The sequence below is a fragment of the Lepidochelys olivacea genome, assembly GCF_965140295.1.
Source record: "Lepidochelys olivacea isolate rLepOli2 genome assembly, chromosome: 18".
Lineage (NCBI taxonomy): Eukaryota > Metazoa > Chordata > Testudines > Cheloniidae > Lepidochelys > Lepidochelys olivacea.
In genome coordinates this window covers 24,178,319-24,203,788 of record NC_140428.1, presented here as the reverse complement: position 1 = coordinate 24,203,788, position 25,470 = coordinate 24,178,319, and the positions used below count along the sequence as shown (strand labels likewise).

Here is a 25,470-nt window from a genome sequence, read left to right as displayed (position 1 = left end):
TCTTGAAGTCTTCAGCATATTATTGCAGAGGAATCTGTTTCTTACTGATTAAGTGGGGGATTGCAAAGAAGCTCTATTGAACTTTCATGGTTGTCTTGCTCTTATTAATGTTTGTGCAGTCAGGGGTAACAATGGGGGATGTATTAATTCCCATGTTCTACCTACCCTGCAGTCCTCTGATTCATGGGCTAATGTCTCTTTTTTTGCATGTTGCCCCGGTCTGTTTAATTTTGTCAAATCAAGGTGAGAGCACTCTGCATAAAGCAGCAGATTTAAACTCTGGTAACAGTGTAAATCATGCTAAAATTGTGTTAATATAAATTCATGTTAAGTATGTAAATGTTTTGTTATCTAGAATATTGGTTGAATTCCGTCTGGACCAGCAAAATCTGTGACATCCTTGAGTATGTTCAGACAGCTTTAGACCTTTTTGGGCATAAGCTTTCGTGAGCTAAAACCCACTTCATCGGATGCATGCAGTGGAAAATGCAGTAGGAAGATATATTTTCCACTGCATGCATCCAATGAAGTGGGTTTTAGCCCACGAAAGCTTATGCCCAAATAAATGTTAATCTCTAAGGTGCCACAAGTACTCCTTGGTTTTTTGGTGATATAGACTAACAGGACTACCACTCTGAAACCTTTAGATCTTTGTTTTTCACTTGAATTTACAGTATAATGGTTATATCACTGCTTAAAGTTGCTTACGGGTTTTTTAGCCGACAGAGTATTCAATTTTCGAATAGCTGTTTACTTTCTGAGCTACAGAAACATTTTGTTTTGGAAAAAGATACATTTCCCTATTTAAAAATGCAATAATTGGGAAAAGGAACAGAGTAGAGCCTTTAATTTTAACATTTAGTGTATAAATATACTAAAATGAATGAGAATGGACAGAAGGCTTTGCTGGATAGGAAGTGAAAAAAATAAACCATTTGAGAAGATGGTAAGGCAAAATAAGTAAAAATGAGGCTTATATAGAACTTGTTTTTTTTTTAAAAAAAAAAAGCTAAAATCTAGCATTTTAGCACCTTTTTTATTTGTGCTTTTTTATAATAGTAAATATCATTCATTACATGTAGCAAATTATGGAACTTCAATTTTCAGTGTACATTTCATAAAATGTAATCTCTAAAACCCTATGTAACTACTCCCTCTAAATTTGACTTATGTTTCTTATTAAAATTACTCTAACATACACAGGCAGTTGCATTATTTGGCTCTGAGTGACGTTTCTTCATAGTTTTGCCTATGAAAGCCACCTTGATGACAAAAATCTGTGGATTGCTACACAGCTGAATAGAGAGAGCTACAACCATGACTACAGGGAAGAAAGTAACCTGGTGGATTTATGCTTCAGTTTTCACTTCGGACAAACTACTTAATCCTGTTTTCTTACCAGCTTTGCTTAAACAAAAAACCCCAAACAGTGAGTTTGTGTTTTAATACTTTAAGAATTTATCTAATTCTAAGAATGCCCCACCTCCCCCACTACAAGACCTGTCTCTCCTAATTGGCCGTACACAAGCAGGTTACTAACACCTGGTCTATACTGAAATGTTTTTGGTAACATAGCTGTGTCAGTTAGAGGCATGATTCTTCCGCCACCCCTTACTGATACAGCTATTCTAGCAAAAGCCCTAGTGTAGATGCAGTTATATTGGCAAAAAAACCGTCCTTTTGCCAGTGTAGCTTACTCTGTGGAAATGGTTTAAGCTGTACCAGCAAAAGACCTGTTTTACTGAGACAAGCTGCATCTCTACTAGCGTGTGGGTTGCTGGTATAACTATACCTTCAAACCCTTTCCTATGTAGGCAAGGCCTAAAGATTTGTAATTTACTCCTTTGAAAGGAAAAATGAGTTGGTGATCTCCAAAAGGATACCTTTTTTTTTAATAAAGGAAAATGCAAGTTACTGAAGTACTAAAACTGATGTAACACAGTATAATCCAGTGTATACTTACGTTTTAAAAATCCTAATGTTTCAAGTTAATGCTTTGGAAACTTGTTACATATTCCTGAAACATCAAATATTTTTCAAACCGTTCAATAAACTTTTTTAAAAGTTGGCTTTATGCATCAGCATTTGACCTGTCTCTAGATCATAGAAATAGATATGCAGTAATTTCTCAAAAGTACAGTGTGTTTTAGGGTACATATTGAACACTAGCTTCTATAGTGTTACTGGTATATGGAGGTGGAAACTCAGTATGTGTGCACTCGTGAGAAAAGACTTCCAATCTTTAGGGAAAGGTACAAAATAAGCTTCTGGCATTCGCTGTGTAGGCTAAAACAAAAGCATCGTGTTCACATAGCTACACTGAATTTCTTAAGGATCCAAGAGAAGGGGATAAAGAACTAGTGAAATTAAGGACAACCTCTGAGACACTGGGAAGAATACTAAACACAATCCTTCTATGCAAAATTTGACCCCAAAGAAGTTTATGAATGAACATTCCGCTCTGATGCCATACAGCTCATCCTGACCTGTACCCAGAGATAAATACTTAAGGAATCTTTGATTAGCTTGGGAGTCTAAGGCATCTTTACAGGATTTCTTGACTAGCCTAGCCTGTAATCTGTCCAACAAAGCAACAGCTGGTGCATATTCTCAGGCCACATGAAGGGAATTGACAAGCAGTGAAGGAAATTTAGTGTTTGCTGAACCTGGTTAATATGGCCGTTTTTGAATGGTGTATCCACATTAGAGCTGACATGCCTGAGAGTATGTGCCAGGAGGGTTTTCACTTCCTCACTGCAGAGAGATGTCTCACTAGTTGAGAAACATTGCTATTTGTAACCAAAGCACGGCCCAAAACCACACCCAGACTTTCACATGATGGTGATTCCTTTTCTTGCCTCTACTGTGGAGGAATATCATTGCCCCATCAGGGGACTCATTTGGCTGAACTCACCTTGCTGGATGACTCCTGACATCACCTGACAGGATGACTCCCACAGTTGTTTACATATGGGTCACAAGCTCTCTCTTTCTGTCTCCTGTCAAAGTGAGTGTTCCAAGTAATGTTTCCAGTTTTAAATTACGGGGTTTTAAGTGCTTTTAAAAAAAAAACCCTTAGATTTACCCCAGTCAAAAACAAATAGGTCCTGTAATTTTTCTTATAGGTTGAGGAGGAAGAAGCACAAAAGGGGACCACTTATATTCATAAAAAGCTGCTTTTTAGGAATGCCTGTAATCTTCAGAAACCTTTCCAGTTTCAGAGTAGCAGCCGTGTTAGTCTGTATTCGCAAAAAGAAAAGGAGGACTTAAAAGTGGCACCTTAAAGACTAACCAATTTATTTGAGCATAAGCTTTCGTGAGCTACAGCCACTAGTACTCCTTTTCTCTTTCCAGTTTGTATTTAAAGTAGCAATAAAATCGGGGCCATTTGGCTACCTGGATCACTCCCATTTAAACCAGTGGGAACTGCATGTATATATCTGAGGGGAGAATTTGGTTCACTGAGGGGGTCCTGCTTCGAGCAGGGGGTCCTGCTTCGAGCAGGGGGTTGGACTAGATGACCTTCTGGGGTCCCTTCCAACCCTGATATTCTATGATTCTATGATCGGGGCCTGACCTCTCTCCCCTCCCCACCATGTCATCCAGTTCATTTAAAAGAAATAGGGCCAAATTCTGCTTTTGTGCAGCTCCAATGTTAATGAGATTTAAAGGGTGCAAATTAGGAGAATTTGGCCCGAAGAAGACAACAGTAAGAACTATCTTTCTGATGTTGTCCTGCTGTTGTGTAACACTTTTTCAAAGATCAACATATACTAAAAAAGGGGGAGGAGGGAATATATAGTGCAATTGCAAGTGCATTCTTGAACTGGATTGTCTCACAATAAACACCACTGTTAAAATGCTTTTACTGGCATTTATATCCACAATAACAATTAATGCCTTATTGGTATATTAGAGCACTTGCAAAGTTGGAAGGCCTAAAATGTTGTCTTTTCTTCCGTATTTGTTTTCCAATTCATGTGCTTCTCTGCGGGGTGTATTCTAAATCAAATGTTTTGATATTTTTTTTTCCCCTAAAGCCAAATCAGTGTCTGCTGCCAGCAGGTATAATAATCCATTGCAAATTCAAACATCTCAAAGGGGGGCTTGTAGTCAGTAAGGAGAGAAGACAGTAGTAAAAATAAAATGGATAATCTTGGCCCTCAAGCAGTGGTCCTTGCTCAAGCAGAGCTCACACTGACCTCAATAGGAGATCTGCCTGAGCAAGGACTGTTGGGCCAAGTCCCTGTGGGTTCTTTTTCTGAATTAAAATTAGAGTCTGAAACTAGGGAAATGGAAGTAAACACTGCCAAGAACTTTGACAGATGGGCTGGCGAAGTCAGCATGTTGAGCAATTGTTCTAGATATCTGTGGTTAGAAACAGTTCTGAGAAAAGAGCCATGGGTCAGATGATCATACCAAAAAAAAAAAAAAAAAAGCAACTGTATCTTCCTTCTATTATGTGCACTTACAATTTTCATGGTTGTGAATCATTAGCCTTTTCAAATCCTATTAAGGGAAACTTTGAGTGCTGATGACAGGGGCTGGGTTGACAGTTTGAGTGAAGTCTTCAGCCAGCTTCACTCAGTAACAGCTGACACGGTGCAGATTTGAACTGGTGTGATCTGAAGGTGAAAGGTGCTACAACCCTAAATCCATGCTGCCCAAGGTGAAGCTTGTTGATAGCTGTAGCCCCATTAGATTCTGTATAAAATAGCTGGGATTCATTTCTTGGGAACAAATGATCCCATTCTTGCCGTATCAATGATTTTATATTCTGGTTGCTGGTGGAGTAAGGCTGGATTTTCAGCTTGAGAGCTAGATTCAGCTCTTGCCTTAGTTATTGGTGAAAGTGATTTTGTTTGTCTCACCCTAGTCTATAATGATTCAATCTGGAATATTTGGGACGTGATGGAAAGTGTTGCAGGTCAGGCTTGGAGGGTGTTGGCTGAGCTGGTGACAGGTGCGCAGGATTGGTATAACTGGGTGTGCTGCAGATCATGACTCCAATGCACTGGCGTAACTGTATGTGGGGAAACTTGCATGATTCAGCCAACCCTACTTGTCCCTCACTTGCACATGCACTGAATTCACTAGCAAACTTAGCTTTAACAGAACCTCTTATTGCTCAGATATTACTGTTGACAGTTATGCTGAGCTGGTAACTAAAGAATTAAACATCCATGGGGCTGTTAATGTGCTTTTAAAATGAACTCAATAGGTAGCTTGTTGCTCTTAAGTAAGTTTGTTTTTAAATGAGTTCAATGTGAAATGCAACAGAGACTGCCAGAGGAGTTCAACAAGACCTCAGTCAGGGATAAGAACCTTTTTTTCTTAAATGGTGAAGGTTAATTCCCTGAGGTATAACATACTTTTGCTTTCTAGATTAATGCTTGTGTGTGGTCACAGCTGTTACTTCTAGTTATAAAACCATTTCTGCTATCACATTGTTAGGAGGATGATGTGAGAGAGGAATAGTAAATAATAAGGACATATTCGCAAGGTGTCCATTTTTTTTAACTGAAACAACATTCTGGCAGAGCTCAGCTGCACAGCAGAAATATTGCAAATACCATACGGTGTCTGCTGAGGACAGAGCCAGGGCAAGTTTGCTTATTTCAAAAAATATATTGAGCAAATCTCATTGACCTTCTGCATTTCTGCAACAATTCATAAAAGTAAAAATATTTTGTCTTAGTGAAGTGAAGCCAATGTATTTGTCCAATGGCTTGGGGCAGAGACAGAACTCCCTTGTTCGCTCCTGATGCTGCCACTTATGTGCTGTGTGACCTCAGACAAATCATTTGACTTATCTGCTTCCATTTCTTCAGCTCTGAAGTGGATGTACTTCCACCTCACAGGAGTACAGAGAGGATTAATTTTTCAAATGTTTTGAAAGCATCTGATGTAAGAAATGATACATAAAAATGCAAAATATTACACTAGCTACTTACTCTCAGCACTTAATCCATGATTTCTAATATCAGCCCCCCAACTGAATCTCTGCCCACAACACAAAAACTGCAGTTGTAGCTCCAATCCATAGTCCATATGATGGATTCCCCTGCAAGTTACCATGCTGACAACCTTAGTAAAACCACTCTCCACCCCCAAACTGTGTTTACGCTTTATTGAAAAATACAAAGCCAGTAACAAAAGCTTCCAATTAATATATCAAACTTTTTTACAGTATTAAAGGCTTAATGTAACCATCAATCTCAGTTATGACAGGGCACATTTATTAGACACTCACACAGTCAGATTTAGTTAATCTGAGTTTGTTTTGCAAACTACTTTTTAGTTGGATTTAAAAAAATAAATATTCCAATTTAAGAAAACAGTTGAGGAGCAAGAGGCCTACCCATGCTGTTATGGTACAAGCAATTCCACAGCTATATCAGAAGCCAGGGGATGTGTAACAATTATATAAACATCTTGTTTTTTAAAAAAAAAAAAAAAACAATTTACTATCTGCAGTAGTGCATGGAGGATGGTTCATGCACAGTGGTCCTACTGGTGACAATGCTGCACACCACACTGGGAAACTATGGCAGGCCAATCCACGCTTATGCCTCACTGCTCAGTCAGAAAACCCGAGTCTCGGTGGTCTGTGTGAGAGCCAGAAGACAGCAGTCTGCTGCTCTGCTTTTAAACTCTCTGCAATTAATCTCCACTATGGTGGTAAATAAGTAAAACCTCCGCTCACATGCACGTCTTATTGGCCTTTGGTCACAAAGTGGTGGTCCTTGCAGCCATTTGAAATAAAATGCCAGATGTGCTATCCTGTCAGCAGGAGCAAGGGTGGAATGGAAGGGGTGGCGTTGGTCTGGAAAGCAGAGGGGGCTCTGGAAAGAGTTCGCTGCACAGCCACAACTGCTTGGACATATGGACCTGAGAAAGCACAACGCAAACTACGGAACGTGTAGAGACGAAACTGTGAAATGGTAGGACCAAAGCAGCAAGGTGCTTGAATTCCCCATGTTGGGCTGAGTTTTCTGAATAAACCCCCAGTGAAATGGACCCCGTCTCATGCTTTGTAGGTTGAAGGATGGGATCCTTCCCACTGTGGTTTCACTTATAAGAGCACCAAATGGGACCGAACAGGGTTGCTGCCCCTCAGGAGTCAATCCTTCCATAGGAAGAAAACACTGTGGAGGAGAAAGGAAAAGGAAGGTCATTGTCAGAGACACCTTCTAGTACTGTCATAGAAAAGATGTATGAGAGGGGCTGGGTGGTTAAGCACAAGAGTGGGCCATGGAAGTGTGCGAGTTCAAATCCCAGCAGCGCCAATTACTCCAGTAAGTCCCTTCATTCTGTGCCTCCGTTTTTCCTGCTGTTAAGCTGCCCCTCTTGAGGTGCTGTGAGGTTCAGCAGGTTTGGAAAGCACTATGAAAATAAAAAGTGCCTGATTGTTTAGTCTAGATGCATGAATTAAATCTTACATAAGGCTGCTCTCCACACGGGTGCCCACTGCAGCCTAGGCTAAGAGACAACTTTGACTGACGTTACTTTTATGAAGAGGACGTGTCACGCACTGCCCTGCAGGAGCTGAGGAGCCTATGGCCAGGTCAGAAAATTTAGAGGCTACAGAAGCATCTGCTGTAGTTAAGGGTCTGTCTATTGTCATAAAACTCAGTTGTTCCAAATCTCCTTTCCTGCCTGCCAAACTCCCTGCTTGATTGTGGCTGAAATGCTACAGACGGCAGTCATCTTGCATGGGCCAGTTTATACTCTTAGAAACTCACTTCTCTCTCTCAGCCCCTGCCCAAAGCTGCGATAGACATGGAGCAGTGCCCAGAACAGAACAGATTTTATTGCCACGGAGATGCAGGAGCCAATGAAGACGGCAGCTTCCAGGGCGTAGGACGTTCCCTGGCCCCAGTCACTTAAAACCTGAGGAAAAATGGAGAGACCAAACAATCAGCACTTAAAGCATTGACAGAAACCTGCTGCCATAGAATGTAATGAGCCGTCAATCCGCCAAAACAGGGATGTGGAGAGGCAGCCATGTGGATGCCAAGGAGGGAGCTGAATTTATGACATGTGGTTGGGTTTCTTCTTCTGGTTTTGTGTTGGTTACACAATGATTCCCTAATCCAACCCCAAGAGATCACAAAAACTATCCCAACCAGCAGCTTGTTAGTAGTCTGTGAAGAATGACTAGAGTTAACGGGCTAGGGAGACTTTTTGCTACAGCAGTGATCCCTGTAGGGCAGGGCGGAGGAATAGTGGTAGGAAATTTTCCATATTGCTTCCTGTGCTGTACCTGTTTTGTAAATAGGCAGTGCTTCAGTCTCCATGGCTAACACTATTGCCCCTTTCACTGGTACTATATTAAAAAATGAAGGAGAAACAAACATTTCCCTTTTCTCAAGTTCTGCTGCACCCGTCTTATTCAGGCCCCTGAACATTCCAGCTTGGAGTCTGTTCCCTCCCCTTGAGGTGTCCTTTAACGCCAACACGTTCCCCCACTCATCTCTTTATCCTTGCCTTGTTCCAGCCTGATCCCATCACACAAAACCACACACTGATCTGATACAGAATGGCAACCAAACTGCCTTATGCCTGGTACTAATAGCATTATTAAAGCTATGTGAAAACAAGATCTCCCTAAACTGAAAGATTAGCCAGATCAGGCACAAGACACCCAGGACCCTCTCGTCCAGTTACCTCTCTCCATTGTGGGTTTGGGGATAAAGCTGATTTTACATGGCTTTCACTGCACTGATGTTGCCATGAATGGTAAGGACGCTCTCTTTATGACTCTCCTAGTAGGCTGACAGATCTTTCTTTAGCCTTGCAGGTTTTTATTAGCATCTGCCTACATAAACAGCTTATTTCAGGAATCACTTTCCCTTTCTAGCTTCTGTTTCCCCAGTGCTTCTACTTAAATCAGCAATGGGGTCTTCCAACCATTGCCTATGAAATGGTTCCATGCGCAGTAGTCCCTGCTGCCTTTCCAGCATTAACCTACTTAGAACTATTAAGAAACAGCTTTGGTCACACACCGAATCCCTCAAAACCCTAAAATCTCTGGGCTCCTACACAACCAATTTTCTTAGTTATTCACCTTTACTTTGTTTGCTAGAAGCTGGGAATGGGCGACAGGGGATGGATCACTTGATGATTACCTGTTCTGTTCATTCCCTCTGGGCACCTGGCACTGGCCATTGTCGGAAGACAGGATACTGGGCTAGATGGATCTTTAGTCTGACCCAGTATGACCATTCTTATGTTCTTACTATAGCGTCCCAACACATCATCTCAAACCCTTTCTTGGGCAGGGCACTGCTGTGAATTTTTCAAGCAAACATTCCTTATCTCATTAGCTAATCTGGCTCTGATATTGCAAACTCAATAATGACTTAGCAGAAAAGTCCAAATAGTGCAAGAATCACACAGCCCAACTGCACCCTCTGCCACGCTTTCCTTGGACAAGCTTTGTACGTAGCATCCAAGGTTAGGCACTTACAAAGCAGTATGTTGGTGTAGTTGGATTTTTGTTAGTGATTTAACAAGTTATAACAAGCTTTCTCTCCCCTCCCTCTCCTCCCCACACTTTGCTTGCTATGAGGATTTATGATTTTGAGTGAAATTCTGTCACTGCCTTGTTTGAATGGGACTGGAGCACAGAGTGAAGGCAGAATGGTTATTTTCAATTAAAAACATTTTTTTATCATGTCGTGTAGCTGTCCCAGTTGGGGGCTGTAAGCTACTCAGCTCTCATGCTGCATAGGACTGGGCATGTTAATACCAGGAGATTAATAACCAGGAGGGTTAATACCCTCTACCAAAATTGAGGGGTGCAGGAAGTGGTCTTAGGGATGCTGGTGCACTCTTCCCTTTGAGTCCGAAGTGAATTAGTGTCCCAGCACGGTGCTAGGGGTTGCCCAGCTGAGATGTACAAGCAAGATTCTGACCAAATTCCAACTCAAGTGATTCAATTCTGTGTATAAAAATTCCCTGGTGGTTTCAGTTGATTATGCTGCATTCTTCACTTTCTGTCAAACTGTTATGGGGCGGGGCGGGGGGGGGGGGAAGGAAGGTGGCTGCATTTCATGCTCAAATAAATTTGTTAGTCTCTAAGGTGCCACAAGTACTCCTTTTCTGATTGCTAGTAGGGATTTCCTAGGGTCACTGATGTTTGTGAAGCACTCTGAGGTCTTCAGATGAATTATTTTGAGGTAACTTCTGTTCCCTCTAACTTTCCTATCTGGAGACTTGTTGTTTGTTAATGCTTTCCACTGGCGGGCTCTCTTGCTAAGATAAGATTGTTGCAGGTTGACCATGGCAACGCAGAAGTGCAAGTGGATTTGACTTTCCCTGAGCTGTTGTCACTTGTGTATCAGGAGGGAAGCTGCCAGATGCGGGAACGGACATCGAATAAAATCCTTCATTTTTGATTCTCTGGAAATGACTTTTGCTCATCTTCTACCTCCTCTCTCCTCGCACAAATGGTGCGGACGGGCGGAGACAGCTTAGTGAGAAGCACCTTGGAAACGTACGTGAGATGCAGAGCATTTCAGTTTGCTGTGTCTATGCTGTCTTAGCTGTGTCTGGAAGAAAGGGTGGCGGTTGCGCTGCCTAGGGATATCTTCAGCACACTCTGACCCTGAGGGCCTGCAGCTGGGCTAGAAGCTGCTTGTATGCTGAGAGACCTCTTGAGGGAGGATGGGTGGTGTTATCAACAGCTGCATATCTTGTGCTAGGGGATTTCTGCCTCCTTTCCCTAATTGTTCCTGTGACGGTGGGAGAGACTGCCAGTGCCACTCCCTGTATGCAATCAACTCAAGAGCAACATCACACTGGGTGTTTTCTCTGGCTAGCAGATAAATATTATGGTCCTGATTCTGAAGGGTACGGCATGCCTGCAGCTCTCAATCATTTCAGTGGGAGCTGTGGCTACATGCACAACTCCTGCTGCCTTAACAGGAGTCGGATTGTGCATGTGTGGGGGTAGAGCTTTGTCACAAGGACCCAGCAATATGTAAAAATTTGTCCCCAGACTTATTTTAGATCAACAAACACTTGACGAGTTACCATGTAGAGCAGGTAGATGAGATTAGCCACTTCTGGTATGTTCTGACTCAGAAAAATCCAGACCAGAGGTTTTAACTCTTTTAAAATCTGTAAGATAAAATCGGATACAAGCAGCTTTAAAACTGGATGCTGACGACTTCGAAGAGGCATATGGCTGGTTCCAATCTGTGGTCTAACTCAGCTCTGGGAGTCCCCTCCTGCCCCTCACTCAGGGCTGCACCTTAGCAGGAATGGACATATGCCTTAATTGTCCCCTTGCCTCCACCCAACATCAAACTGTCTAGATTAATTAAGACTTCTGCACAAAACTAGCCCCCTGCCCTTGACCAGAGTTAGAGGGGCTCAGTGAGTCAGAATGTTTAATGTATTGGTCTTTCATTGCTGTACCCATAGGGGCAAGTCTCAGTTGTTGCCCTCTAGTCTCTGCTCGCCTTCCTCACCACACACAGATGGAGGCTCTCTGTTTGAGAGGGAACAGGGACTGGTGTGACCGGTGATAGTGCAGGTCAGAACTGAAGCATGTTTGCCCGGCTGTATGAGGAAAGTGTAGTTCTGACTATTGTCTGGTTTGAGCCAGTCTACTCACCCTCCACTGCCCTGAATTTCAATTCATTCAGCCTTGTAAAGCTCCCCATGGGGCTGACAGCTAGTTTAAATGGAGAAGCCACCAGCTTTTCACTAGAGGACAATTCCCTGGAAGCTGGTGTTTGCTTAACGTGCCTCAAAATCATTCTCTCCTCTCAACACCCTGAGTTGCTCCAACAACATTAATGTTTACCTAGCTTGCAGACTGAAAAGTGCAGGGTGTGGACAATCTTTTTCTCCCTGGAGGGAAAGAAAGTCACTGAAGACTAAATTCAGGGAGCTGAGAGAGTGGCAAAAAAGTCTAACTTGGACAAAGTGATTTCTGTCTCTGCTCAGGCGCAGGGTTAGGGAAAGAGGAAGGGTGCAATGCACATCACACCTGAGTGAGCACCCTACCCAGGACTGGCCTCTGGCCCTCCTCAACCAGAACAGTAGCTCTGACCAAAGAGAGGAGAAAGTGCTGAGTCACAGAGGACCCATGCACCTGTCTGGAACAACTGTCCCCACAGGATTTACCACGTTTGGACAGACCAGACCACAGGTCCATCAAGCCCAGGATCTTGCCTCCAGCAGTGGTCAGTACCTGAAACTCTATAGCAAGGATTCAAAAGTTGGGGGTGCCAAACCCTTCATGGGGGATATGCCTGATTCGCTGTGGCACCTACTTCTGGCCCTGTGTTCTCTCCCCTCCGCTGGGTGGTGCTATGCTCCCTGCACTGTCTATGGCAGTAGCAATGAACGAGGGCTGTAGAAAGAGGATGGGGGAGATTGGGAAGCATAACAGGAAGAACAGAACTGGAAACAGAGAGACTAGAAAATGACAAGGAGGGAGAAAAAGAGATGGGGGTGGACAACAGACTAAACCATGGAACTAGAAAGAAATATCAGGAGAGGAAAAGGGAGATGAGATGAATAAATAAGAGCAGGATAAAGGTCCAAACCTGGTGAGATGGGGGTAACTGTCAGTAAAGGAATGGAGGCAGGGGGGTGTTTTGGAAGGGCTGGAGTGGAATTGAGGTCCCTCAGGTTCTAGACAGGACCATGTTGTGTGGGGCACTTCCAGGTTATTGTTGTTAAAGCTTTTACACCTCTTGTAGATTCGTGTAGAAGCTTGTGGGGCTGGGGAGGGAGTCCCCTTCCTGACCCTGTAGCAATGAACCTATGCCCCAAAGCCCAAGATGGAATTGTGCCCCTACCTTTGAATGCAGAACTACAAGGATCTGATTGGGAAACACTCTAGCCCTTCTAAAATCTAGCTGCCCTGTCTTTGACCTCTGCAGCAGTGTGTGCCACAGGCTGGCAAGATGTAGCACTGAGATATTGCCCTTTTATTCCTTTAAATATACCAGGTGTTTAGTTACACCATGAGTACTGGCTCTCTTATTCCTGAGCAGTGCAAGGCTGTGTCTGCACTGGGGGACAATGGGGCTGGCATTCAGCACTGTTACCCCTGCAGTGCCGTGCCACCAGAGGTAGCTGTAGTGTAGACAGGGCTCCGAGCAGGCTAAGAAGACAGATGGTCCACTAGAGCATTTGCTGTTACTAATGTACAGATACCCAGCCTTGCACTGCCTCAGTGTAGGGCCTGTGTGTGTGTGAGGACAGAGCTTTCCATCTAATTAGGGAGTGACTGTCCTAATGCTCACCCTCTCCGGGTGACTCGGAGGCCCAAGAGATTTCTGCAGGCTACTTGCTGAGGCCAGGTGGTTTCTGAGGACTGGCTGGCAGGTGGTGGTGGAAAAACAAATCGGTGGCTGTGCACTTCCGGTCACTGAGGAAAAGTGATGCTATCTTGCTGCCTCTCCCACTTCCCCAGCTGTCTGTCTACAGGGATCTAATGGGGGTCAGAGATCTAACACTTTACAAAGGTATGTGGGGAGCTGCTAGTGGGAGTGCAGACAGGAGTTGCACTACCTGACTTCCCGGCCTCAACACTTAAGGTGGCTTGTACTATTATTTCCCAGCAATAGGAGGAAGAGGAGGCTACGACTGTTACAACTAGGTTACCAGTGAGGGTTGATTTCATGTGACATATTACCTAGAAGGAAGTAGTATTGTAAAAGTCCCCTGCTTCTGGCTAGTTCTGTGTAGCTGGGCAAGGAAACAAACCAACTGCAGGCATCCAGGAGCATATATTTAATATCAGAATAAAACTATCCTTCAGCTGTTAAGAATTTCCATGAGTGTTGAAGCAAACTGAAAACACTCAATGCATCTGAATCGCACCTAATGCTTCCCTGGGGTATCAGACAAAAGGAGGTTAACCTACTTTGCTTCTAATCCTGCACTCCCTACTTGAGCACCCAAAGATTTCAATGGAAGTTTTGCCTGAGTAAGATCAAATACAAAATTTTAAATTCACAAGCCCTTATTTTCAATCTTAATATAGTCATTTACGTTTAAACAGGGCCCTCTAATGCTTCTTTTCTGTCTCCATACTGGGACTCGCCCCAGTCCCCTTCCCCCGGGTCTCCCTCCTGTCCAGCCAGGACCCCACCTCCGATTCAGCAGTATGGGAAGGGTGGAGTGGTAGTGACCTCCTCTCATGTATTTGCAACCCAGATTGATAACCCATTCTCCAAGGAGTTCACATCCCATTACAAAGTTCATGGAGTCACTCTGAGGTTCACACTCACTGCGATGATGCCAACTGTTACTTTCAGGCAAGCCCAGAAGACGCCAATTGCTAGGATGATGCTATGCAAGAGGGTGATTACATGCAGACTCCTTAGCAGCAGGGCACAAAGGCAGAGCTGAGAAGTGAGAGGCAGAAGTTGAGTGAAATTTCAGGTTTTAAACTGTGTATGCCCACAAACAAGCAGCGTCCAAAGAGATGGCACAAACTCTCAGCAACGACAAAAGGGCAGAGTTTAAAAGGCAAGATTTCTCTCTTAAGAAAACTGAGCCAGCACCAAACAGAGGAGACAAGGGCATATACTATACCCTACCAATGTATCAGCCCAGCAAAAGAACAGGGAGGGCAGCAATATGTGTTCCCAGGTGAAAGTATAGGTAACAAAGTAGCTCAGGTATTGAAGTACAATCTCTCTCCAAATAGGCCTCTGTGGTTCACTTTACATATCTGTAGTTTCAGGTTGGCATCTTGACCTGACTGCTCTGCTACATCAAGTTCTTTATCAAAATGTGATTCTCTCATACTTCAGTGTCCTGTTCCCAAGTGTAGGTAGCAGTTGGGATGCTACAGAAGCAGGAAGCTTGACTCTGTAAAGTTATTGTGTTATCCTCCCTTTCCTATGTTAGGAAACTGAAACAGTCGAGTTTCAGTACTTCTGGAAATCACTGGTCTTCCAGGCAAACTGACTTCCTAATAAGATTCTGCTTCTGTTTTGTCTGGCAGGACAATGAGAAAATATTTTTTAGGTCTATTTTTATGGGGTTTAGCCATTTTTCCCTATGAAGGATACTTAGGGAGGTAAGCATTACTAGGAAAATTTTAGAGATGATCACACAGTAAGTCAATTGGTGAGATCCTGGAAGACCTGGCTTGCAGTTGCCTCTTACATACACTAGTCCAATTCCAAGTTGTGGTCAATATTAGTGGGAGAGAGAAGCAATGTAGAATGTATTAATACCTGCGCCTGAAGATCAAAGGTCAACATGGAAAAACAGAGATTCAGCATAAAATACTGAGATTGGAGGCTTTCCAGAGCCCCGCCCACTCGGAAGGCCATCATGCTTTGACTCTGAATGAGGATGATGGCGCAGATTACGTCAAAGGATCCAACCAAGAGGATCAGAATAAAGCGGGCCTGATGAGAAAGGAAAGCAAGAGAGTTACAATGGCACACCTGGACTGACCACACTACAGTCGGGTTAATCTTCAAAAAATGGGGACAACATTTAATATTCATTTGTTGTTGCTGAAAATCGCAGGGACCAGGAACAAGGAAATCAGGTTCCATGCAAATGCAAAAGTTCTAACATAGCAGTTAACTTCACATAAGATGTACTGCTAGAATAGAAGCTGGCATTGATTATGCCTTCATAAAGCTAAAATTCTGGCCATTTGATGTAATGGATTACTGTACATTAATGTAATTATGATGTTTAAGGTGCAACTTATCATACGCTACCTTCAGTGTGGGAGATTTATACCTTAACCTTTGCATTCCCTAACTTGGATATTCAAACATAACATCACTGCAATGGTATGCTTGATTTTTATTTTACATATCAAAGAAATAGCTGTAAAGGGCCAACCTTTCTTTGGCAGTGGCTGGCTTTGAGTTTACTTCATGGGAGTTACCAAGTAAAATGTCTAATTGGCTGAGATGGAGAGAATCTTTCCTACTGGTTTCTATGGGAAAAGCAGTTTAATTTTAATACCATGTTTTTTTCACCTGAGTCTGAAACTTCTTTTTTGGCTGGAATCAATAAACATAGCTTTGTTTTCATCTCCTTCCTGGTTCTTGTTTACCATACAGGCAGATAGCTGGGGTTTGTACATTAAATTAATCAGCATTTCCTTGATGCCTTTCCCCTGGTAAGCCCCAAGATTCTGTTCACTGCCAATAAGTACCAGGAATTGAATGAGCCATTGCTATGTAAACTGAGCAGGCCAATCCTATGCTGCTTTAATCTTGTTAGCTTATTTTCTGCAGTGTTCCTCCCTGCTAGAGTTCATATTTCAGTGTCACTCTGGAGGAAGGAACCTCTTTCCCATCCCGGAGGATAGCATGCAAATAAGGGGGAAGGAGTACCTAGAAGGACAGTCTGGGTGTGACAGGTGTGTGAAGGATGCAGCTTAGCTCCAAATCCTGCACCCTATTTGCTTATAATAACATAGGGCTTTGTCTACATGTCAAGGTACTGCGCTGCAAGCCAAGCTGTGAATCTACAGCGCACCAGTTTGCCACACACTAATATCCTGTGTGGACACTGCTACAGTGCAGTGAGGGTGGATTTGCTGTAACCCTGGCTTGCAGTGCAGTAAATTGCTGTGTAAACAAGCCATTAGAACAAAACTACAAGCCCCACCAGCCATTTGTTTTCCAACAGACACTGCAACTTTCCAGCATGGCAAAATTATTGCTTTTCCCACTGAACATAATGGTAGGAATGTTTGGGTTGTTGGCTAGGGGCTCAGGAGACCTGCATTCAATTCCTAGCTCAGACTTCCTATCTTAGGCAACTCACTTAACCTGCTCTGTGCCAGTACCCATCTGTAACGTGAAGATAGTAGTTCCCTACTTCAGAGGGAGTGTTGTGAGGTAAAATCCATTGATGTTTGTGCTGCACTCAGATACTCCCATGATGAGAACCACAAAACTACTTGAACAGAGAGAAAGAAATTTGCCATCTCTGATAATCAAACTTCCACAACTTCTATAAGAACACCGAAAACTCTATGGAATAAGATGCCTGACTTTCCCCATGTCAGCTGTCTTACCACATTCGCAGGATTCTTTACTTTCCTAAGATCTTCAAAGTCAGTATTTAGAGAAAAGCAAAGAGAATGAAACTGAGATGCTGACCAGGACATTTGGCTTTTGTTGAGCAGAGACAAGTGTGAAGTTGACAATGGATCGAAACATCACCAGCAAGATGGAGAGAACGAAGACAATGAGCTCTTGGCGATTCTCCTGCAGGATCCCTCTGGTTACATAGTAGACGCAGAACACTGAGAAGGAGAAAGACAGGTCAGTAACCACCTCGGACTGAGAACACACAAGGGGCATATGTTCTTGACCCCTGATGCAGATGACACAATGTGTTTAACACACAACTTATGAGATCCATTTTTTGGCTTGCCTTTCATACTCCATCTGACAAATATTACCTTATCAACTCCCTCAACCAATTAGCAGCTTCTATGAAATAGTATTTGATTTGTGTGTGTGTGTTAAAGAAAAGCAAGGGAAATCATTTAACCTTCCTAGTGGAAGTAATTAATGAGAGAGCAATAATTCTATGGATGGCAAGGAATTAACCACACACGCTCACACACACACATGTTTACAGCACTGTTCAACTGGCTAAGTACATTATGGGATAGCTCTCAAGCCTTAATGGATAGACTATTGCGAAAGGTAGACAAACAGATTTGACAGCAGTCTAATGTCAACTTCTGTGCTGGGTTGAAACATTAGGGTACATCTATACTAGCAACTGTACACACGTCTATGTGCATGATTGTGTCATAAATAACCCCCCTATTGGTCACAGAAGCAAGTGTCTGAAGGCAAGTAGAGGACAAATAAGCTAGTTTATACCTAGGGTTGCCAACCCTACAGGATTGTCCTGGTGTCTCTAGGAATTAAAGATTAATCTTTAATGAAAGATGATGTGAAGTGATGAAACCTCCAGGTATACATCCAAACAAATTGGCAACTCTACTTATAGCTGAGGGGTATGGGTAAGTACATGCCTCAAGCTGTGGTATGGCCCTGTACCCGTGCCAGTCTGTAGCATGGCTAGGGTAAGGGGTGTGTATCAGGTCCCAAGTTTCAATAGTCCTCTACCCCCATTCCCAAAATACACTGAGCCCTTTTCTTCCTGACTCATATCCATGATTCACACCCCATGGAAATGGAATATGGTGACTGCCTGGTGCCATCATACACCACACATTTTTCTATCTCTCCCCCATCCCCACGTTCAGAAATATCCCCAGTCCCAAGGACACAGGCGAGGAATGGGGAAAATGCAGTTAGTGATATGTGCTTACACAAAGCTCTATAGTTTTCAATGCAGCAGAATTCCACCACACAGAAAAGGGGTACGTATTTCTTTATGGTTCGTTCACAAGCAGAAAACTAACTGGAGCACAATGCAGTTAACTAACAATGCAGGCAATGACAGCACCTGCTGTCCACTCTCCCAAACCTTGACCGGTTTCAACCGTAGTAGGGCTTAGTGCTCTATTACAGCTGCGAAGTACAGTTAGCACGGCTGACAATGAACAGTTAAAAAAAGAATGGCTTCATCCCCCACCTCCCAGGCAAATGTTGATAAAGTCCTTGAGAGAGATGGAGTGCTCCCAGATGAGATTTGTAAGCAAATGTGACTAGTGAAGACAAAAGCATTGCAATATGACTGCTGGGGAACGGTTTCATAAACCACATTAGGAGTAGGTGTGCAGAGTCCCCCAAAATAACAGTTGGCCCAGACACACCATACAAAACAATATTGTTTCTGGGAAATTAAATCCTTTCTTCCCTCTTCAAGTACAATCCTGATCTCCTGCGGATCCTGAACCCTGGCTCCTCACGCCACTGCCTGCTGCCACCAACCTAGCATCTGAGGCATGTGCTGAGTGGGGTGGGGGTGTGGGGGGCAGCAATAAACACTGTGAGGGTAGGTTACTCTCCAACCCTTCCCTCCAGGTCTCCCGTTGTGTGCTGGCTGCTCCTGCCACACCTGCCAGCAGAGAGGTGCTGGTTCCTGTTCCTCAGAAAGTAGCAAGGATGCAGGGATGTTCTCCTTCACCTTGGGTCCTGGCACCCCCATGATAACTTCATCGCACCTCACCCCAGTTTGAAAAACGATGTTATAGTAATCCCTAAAACAGGTAAGAACCACCCTAGGATAGATACTTGAGGGTGAAATTGTGTTGAGGCACCCCAAAGAACACCAAGATTTTTAGTCAATAGTCTCTGTTCATCTCTGCATCACCTTCTGCCCAGACTGGAACAAAGGAACAAACCTTCCCTTTGTGAGAATCAGAATCAGTTCTCTGTTCTACTTGCTTCTCTGATCCCACTCTATTTCATTCATCTGACTTTCTGCCCAACTCTCCTTCCCTCCACATCGAGTGAGCAAGTACCAGTGGGATGTGAGTGGGTCTGACTCTTTGGGACATGTGGATGGAGCATCATCAGAGTTTCCCAGCTAATGTAACCATAATTTTATAGATACGTGTTCTTCCCCAGACAAACCACCCCAGGAAATGAACAATGGACTGTTCCTCTTTCACTCTTGCTGATGGTAAATAAGGCCACTAACAATAAGTGGCAAAACTGAAAAATTAGCCTTGTGAATTTTTTGTTTGTATGTTTGTTTATGTGAAATGTTTTTGTCAAAAAGAAAAGTGGTTTCTGCTTGATATTTTTGTTTATATTAGAACTTCAGTTCTTGTCCACCGTGGAAGACTGTATAGTGATAACAGAACTAATGAAACTACGCTACCGTGAGAGATGAAAGCTGACCAATTAAAAGGGAAAGGGATTTTAATCCGACTCTTTTTAAAACTCAAGTCTTGTTAGCACATGTTAAATTCCAAAGCTTCATGCACATTTGAGAGAAAGGACATCTTTGTTAGAGATTCAAGACATCTGCCCCTTCAATTAAGGTGAAGTGTGAGAGCTCACTGATCATATGTCTGAGCCCTCCAAGAGGTCCTCCAGCAAAACCAGGAAGAACAAATGTGATGATTCTCATCTTATTTTTTTTTTTAAAAAAAGGGGAGGGGGGCAGGAGACTGATCTTGAAAAGAAAAAAAATCTAGCCAGTGGATTTTACAGATATTTGCTGACAGCTGAGAGGTGGTGAGACTCAAGGAATCCTGGGTTACCTTCCAGCCTCTGAAAGAGAGTGTGCTCTAGTGGGGATAGCCTCTTCTGTCCATTCCCCACCCAAGCTTGGCCTCTTCTGCCCCATCCCCTCCAACCTGTCCCTGTTCCAGCCCCGTCTCTTCCCCACCTTTGGTTCCTGGTCCCAGTCCCATTCTCCCATTACCTCAACCAGCTCATGTGTTAAAACTGCAATTTGGCTTATCTACGTTGAGTCTTAAGCAATGTGTTAAAATCCTATTTGGTCACCTGTGTTAACATACACCTCTTTTTCTTGTTGTGAACATGGTGGTAGAGATGCATAGATAGATAGATTTCCTGTCTCCACCTACTGGCTGGAGAGTAGAAAACTTAGTATTCTGCGCTCAACCATAAGAGGTAGGAAAAAAACAGGTTGGAGTCAGGAATGCTCTCGCTATCCCCATCTGTAACACTGCATAGTTGGGTTGGGATGTTATGGGATTCTTCATCTTTCTCTGAAGACTCAGACTCTATCACTAACAGAGGCAGGATGCTGGATTGGCTGGACTAGTGCTCTGCACTAGTGTCCAAAATTCTATCTTGTACTGATGATTCCTGTGTGAAAAGCTGCTAATCAGAGCAGAGTTTTCCCGAATGAATTAATGTGTTTGTGCGTGTGTTAATTAGAGAATATGGAACATCATCAACGGCCTTCGTTGTGTTTTGGTGACAACACCAAAGCCGGCTGGCAGCAATTGCTTACACCCAGCGTGAAGACCTGCTGCCCTTCTCAGTCTCCAGGTGTGATTCCCACACAGACGAGCAGTTCTTCCTAGGCTTATGTTGGCCAGCTAACAGCCAAAACCTGCTAGTACCACATGCCAGGGCCTCCTCACACACCTTTGTTTTATTTATTTTCAAATGAAGCTTCATTTTGATTTAATTAGGGAGTATCCCAAAAGGTGAGGTATGGTTTCTATTGAAGTTATGATCATTGGAAATATTTTATCTGTGGATTTCCTATAGAGCAGCAATTTAAACTAAAAGGACAAGAACTATTCAAGGGTTGGCACAGAGAGATGGTCTGCACTTTCTGATGTTTAAGAACCAAACTGCCTCTGCTTGTTTTCCTGCAGTGGAAGAAGGCACTTTTGGAACCAGATATCACTCAAAGGAGACCAGGGATGACCAGAAGTACTATGCACGTTGACCTGCCCAAATTCCGTGATGGGTTAGAGCATAAGAAATTTAAACCGGAGCTGACAGGTACACTCTGGCACAGATGAGGACTTGGTCTAGTAAAATGATAGTTGTCCAAAACCGAAATCATTGGTACAGTTGCTCAGTGGGAAACTACTATACTAACCAAATAATAACAGAAGCAGCAAAACAGTCCTAAGCCAAAACATCCTAAAACCAGAGTGTTTATTTTATGCTATTCAGAGAACTGCTTTCTACATGACACTCGATCTTCCTTCTACAATAACACCAAAAAACAACTGCCACAGAAGTATCTAGCATGTACACTCCTCAACTTGTGTAATGCTGCCTCTGCAGATATTGAGGTTCAATGTGTATATTATATCAACTAGAACAAAATCCAAAATCTGAGTGTTCTTTACCAAATTAGTAAATAATGAATTAGTGCATCTATTTTTGAAGTGCAGAAACTGGTCATTTCTTACCAACTCCAATTAACTGTATAAGAGAAATGGTGAAATCTTCATGAGTCTGTCGAAAGAGGGTCTCTGTGGTTAGTCCTATTACGCTCAACAGAGAAAGGATAGTTACACAGAAGTAGATCTTGACAGGAGAGGATAATTCTGACCAAGGTTTTATCTGGAATAGAAAATATTTAAACTCAGACAGGTCTCTTTAAAATCAGAACATTAACACTTCTAAAAAAAATGCATGACACTAAATTATTTAAATGATACTTTTCTAACTACAGGGCATTACTTACAAAGGTGAAGGGAAACTCTATGGAACGGAAGAAATTACTCCAAAACTATGCAGGACCAGAGATGGCCAGTTTGTTGTGTAGTAGTTCCTATCCCTAGACCTGATCATTAATTTTCAAGTTTATCCAGAGGGGCCAAATTCTGCTCTTAGTAGCCCTGAATAGAAGGCCAGAATGCTGTTACCCTCCACCCTCTGAAATCCAAGGTTTTGACCCATACAAATACACATACTAAAACATATCAAGTGATATTTTCCCCATCGACACAAAAAAGTGTTTTTAGCTATAGAACTTTTGTTAGAAAATTAACTGAATCCTTCAGATTCCTCAGCCGTGTCCAGAGAATGTAAATGAGCCATATTTTCTCTCTTCCCCAGGGCAGCCAAAACCTCAGATCCAGCTGAGTTACTGAGAAACTATGCCATACAGATACAATGTTCTTCATTTTTCTGTGCCATTAGCAACACGAAAAAGACTTAAATATTAACAGGCACATAGAGCGGATGAGTCATCTGGAGACAGGGTTTAGCAGAACATGATTGTTGCCACACAGTTTCATTTTGTAACTTTCCCTTACTGATGACAGTAAGAGGTTACTACATATTAGTTTACTGCATATGATAGGGTTGTATTTATTACATTTTCCCTTTGTACAATATCTATTGCATAGACCAGTAACATTTCTCCATTAAAATATTAGGATTTATTCACACAGACCCCCCAGTGCAGGAAAGCACATAAGCACATGCTTAAGATCACCACTATTCAGGAAAGCATGTAAGCATGTGCAAGTCTCACTGACATCAATGGGACTTCAGCACATACTTAAAATTAAGCACGTACATAAGTACATTGGCAATACACTGGCCACAGTGGGTATGTCTATATGGGGATAAAAAACCTGCAGCTGACCTGGGTCAGCTAATTTGGGTTTGCAGGGTTTGGATTCCGGGGCTGAAAAATTCCTGTGTAGATGTTTGGGATCAGGGTCTGAGACCCCGCAAAGGTGGAGGGTCCTAGAGCTTGGGCCCTAGCCCAAGCTCAAATGTCTACATAACAATTTTTAGCCCTGTGGCCTGAGTCGGGTGACCTGGGCCAGCCGCGACCATGCTGCAGGGCTTTTATCTCCATCTGGACATACCCATTGGAGTTAAATAATGGAATTTGCTTCACAGTGGGTGATATGTAATAATGGATTTCACTTTATAGATCACAGCAACAGCAAATACAAAAACCTCACAGCATAAATATTCTGCCAGTTATGAACACAAGTAATTAGTTAAAAATTTCTAATGAGACCACATATAAAGTAACCATTTGTGTCTATTGTCTTCTGGATTTTTACAACAAAAGCTATGCAGGCATACGTAATACAGTTCAAGCTGTTTAAACTATTGGACTGTGGCATTTCTGGTACTTTGCTTTTGGGCTAGTAAAGAATCAACTGACAATGTGGACATGTTTTCAATGCTCCCTACCTTTTACTGTTTCGTTTTTGTTTTTTTCTTTTTTTAAGGGAGCAATTCTAGATCAAATCTGGTTCATTTTCTACTTTTTTTTCCCATTTGCTTCTTTTAAAATTCCAGTAGGAAGAAGTCTTAAACACACATTCTCTTGCTGTGCTTGCAACCCAATGTTATACAAGTACAAAACTCTGAAACTGACTAGAAATTAAAGAGGGAATGACTAGTTATTTTTATTACAGAGCATTAAAAAATGCCTTCCTTTTTAATAATCTAAGTTGTTTTTGTAACCTATGAAAGGCAATGTGTGGGTTTTTAAAAATGTGATTTTAACCTGATAGTGTCTGTAATTAATGGCACTAAAGATGATACCATTGTGCGCATTTTAGATCTGCATTTTCATGCTGCCCTCACCTCTAACAACGATTTACAGCTGCATGTCAATCTTTAAAAGAGCTAAATATGCTGCTAACACACCTAGCCCATCTGGCCTCTTAGAGAGCCAAAGTATTACATATTATAGATGGTTTGTAAGAGATTTTCCTTGAGGGGTTATGGACCCTTTTCTGCTGTAAAATTACTAAAATGACATATTCTAAATCAAGATTACATAGTACAGGTACTTACAGGGCCACAGGGAGTAGGAATAAGTTCTTGATGCCTTGGTGTTAAATTTGGCAGTGGAAGATCTGCAGTCTCATTAGGTGGAGGAAAAAGAGGATCCCTTAAATGATAATAAAAAAGAGTGGAACTAAGATATGTTTTATTAGCAATATTCTGCAGGAAGGAAAGACAGGAGTACAACCATCTCAAAGCATTTAGTAAACATGGTCTTACAACCTCCTCATGAGGTTGCCAAGCTGTACCTATTTAAGAGATGTGGCTGCAGATGTTCAGTTGCCATCTCTCCCAATTTTTCCAGGATGGCCCAGTTTTAGCAGGGGGATGCCACTGGAGGTATGCATCACACCGTGACATCTTCGTGCAAAACGTGAGGTCAGGGTGCATTTGTGCTGCTGCATCATAGCACCTTCCTCATGCAACATCCTCAGGCACGTTCTGGCCTAGCATGAGGTTGGGGCAGTAGCGATGTGTTACGGGAAAGGCTGGATGTGATGCTGGTAGTGCGCTGATGTGACAGTGCAGTGTAGTGCCACAATGCCTCTGTTCTTTATTTAGTGTGTGCACAGCCGTCTGGCCAAGCGATGGCATCTTCAGTGGCGTGATGCAGTGCGTCTAGGCTACCGCTGAACCTGGGCAGCAGGCGGTCATCGACAATGTGCGTCATCGTCCGTGTTGCCTCTGTGATGTCATGGGACAAGTGGGATGATGCAACGACGTCGCGGGTCAGGGCCGGGCTCCAATGATGTCACAGGGCAGTGAGCCTGTGACGTTGCCGTGCAGCGAGGCAACCTCATCGCAGGGCAGCGCAGAGATGCATGACGTCACTGGGCCGGGTGGTGAAGCCAGCGCTGTGGGATGAGCTCACCGGGCAGTGCCGTGAGTCGACGGTGGGGAAGGGGGGGGCGCTGCACACTGACACAATGATGTCATCCCCCCGCCCCCGTTCACAAGCGGACCGAAGTGAGGACTTACGGTGTGGGCCGGAGGGAGCCCTTCCTGCCCTTCTGGCTGGACTGTACCAACCAGTGACAGGTAGAGGGGGAGGCTGAACTCCTCCTTTCCCCCCCCCCAGGCAACAAGGTGTCCCCGACTCCCCTCCCCCGAAGGTGCAGCCCGGGGGTGGGACCCCGCTGGGACCAGGCCCCGCCCCTCCCCTACCTGTTGTCCAGCGGCTCCATGGCAGCGCCGACACTCCGCCCCCCTCGCGCCGGTAACGGTGGCTACATGGCTGCAGCGGCTGGGCTCGGCATCCGGGTCCTCGGCGCGCTTCCGGGAGGGGCCTGGCAACCGGCTAGACGTCACTTCC

At 43.4% G+C, this 25,470-nt stretch overlaps 2 protein-coding genes across 3 annotated transcripts in view; one reads left to right on the top strand and one right to left on the bottom strand.

The window, feature by feature from the left end:
• Window positions 1–6,115: 6,115 nt before the first annotated feature.
• LOC311532741 (uncharacterized protein) lies at window positions 6,116–25,451 on the bottom strand. 2 transcript variants are annotated; one of them, XM_084651489.1, is made up of 9 exons: window positions 25,323–25,451; window positions 24,168–24,264; window positions 21,803–21,956; window positions 17,121–17,266; window positions 15,219–15,395; window positions 14,262–14,378; window positions 11,041–11,127; window positions 7,746–7,893; window positions 6,116–7,148 (listed from the first exon to the last, which is right to left on the bottom strand). In XM_084651489.1, the coding sequence occupies exons 1-9, from the start codon at window positions 25,340–25,342 to the stop codon at window positions 7,117–7,119; spliced, it is 978 nt and encodes a 325-aa protein (XP_084507615.1). In that variant the 5' UTR covers window positions 25,343–25,451; the 3' UTR covers window positions 6,116–7,116. The 2 variants fall into 2 exon arrangements, with proteins under 2 accessions (XP_084507615.1, XP_084507616.1); XM_084651490.1 differs by lacking the exon at window positions 14,262–14,378.
• Window positions 25,177–25,470, top strand: part of SLC35E2B (solute carrier family 35 member E2B) — a 34,378-nt gene continuing 34,084 nt past the window's right edge. Inside the window, exon 1 of the mRNA XM_084651488.1 lies at window positions 25,177–25,196. The gene's annotated coding sequence lies outside the window, so the exon portion shown is untranslated. The remainder of the gene's footprint in view (window positions 25,197–25,470) is intronic.

Coding starts and splice junctions, on each gene's coding strand:
- LOC311532741 (XM_084651489.1), bottom strand. CDS start 25,342: ATGGAGCCGCTGGACAACAG. Junction 15,396..17,120: donor AACAAAAGCCAAATGTCCTG/GTCAGCATCTCA, acceptor CTTTCTCATCAG/GCCCGCTTTATTCTGATCCT. Junction 7,149..7,745: donor GCAGGGGCTGAGAGAGAGAA/GTGAGTTTCTAA, acceptor TCTCCTCCACAG/TGTTTTCTTCCTATGGAAGG.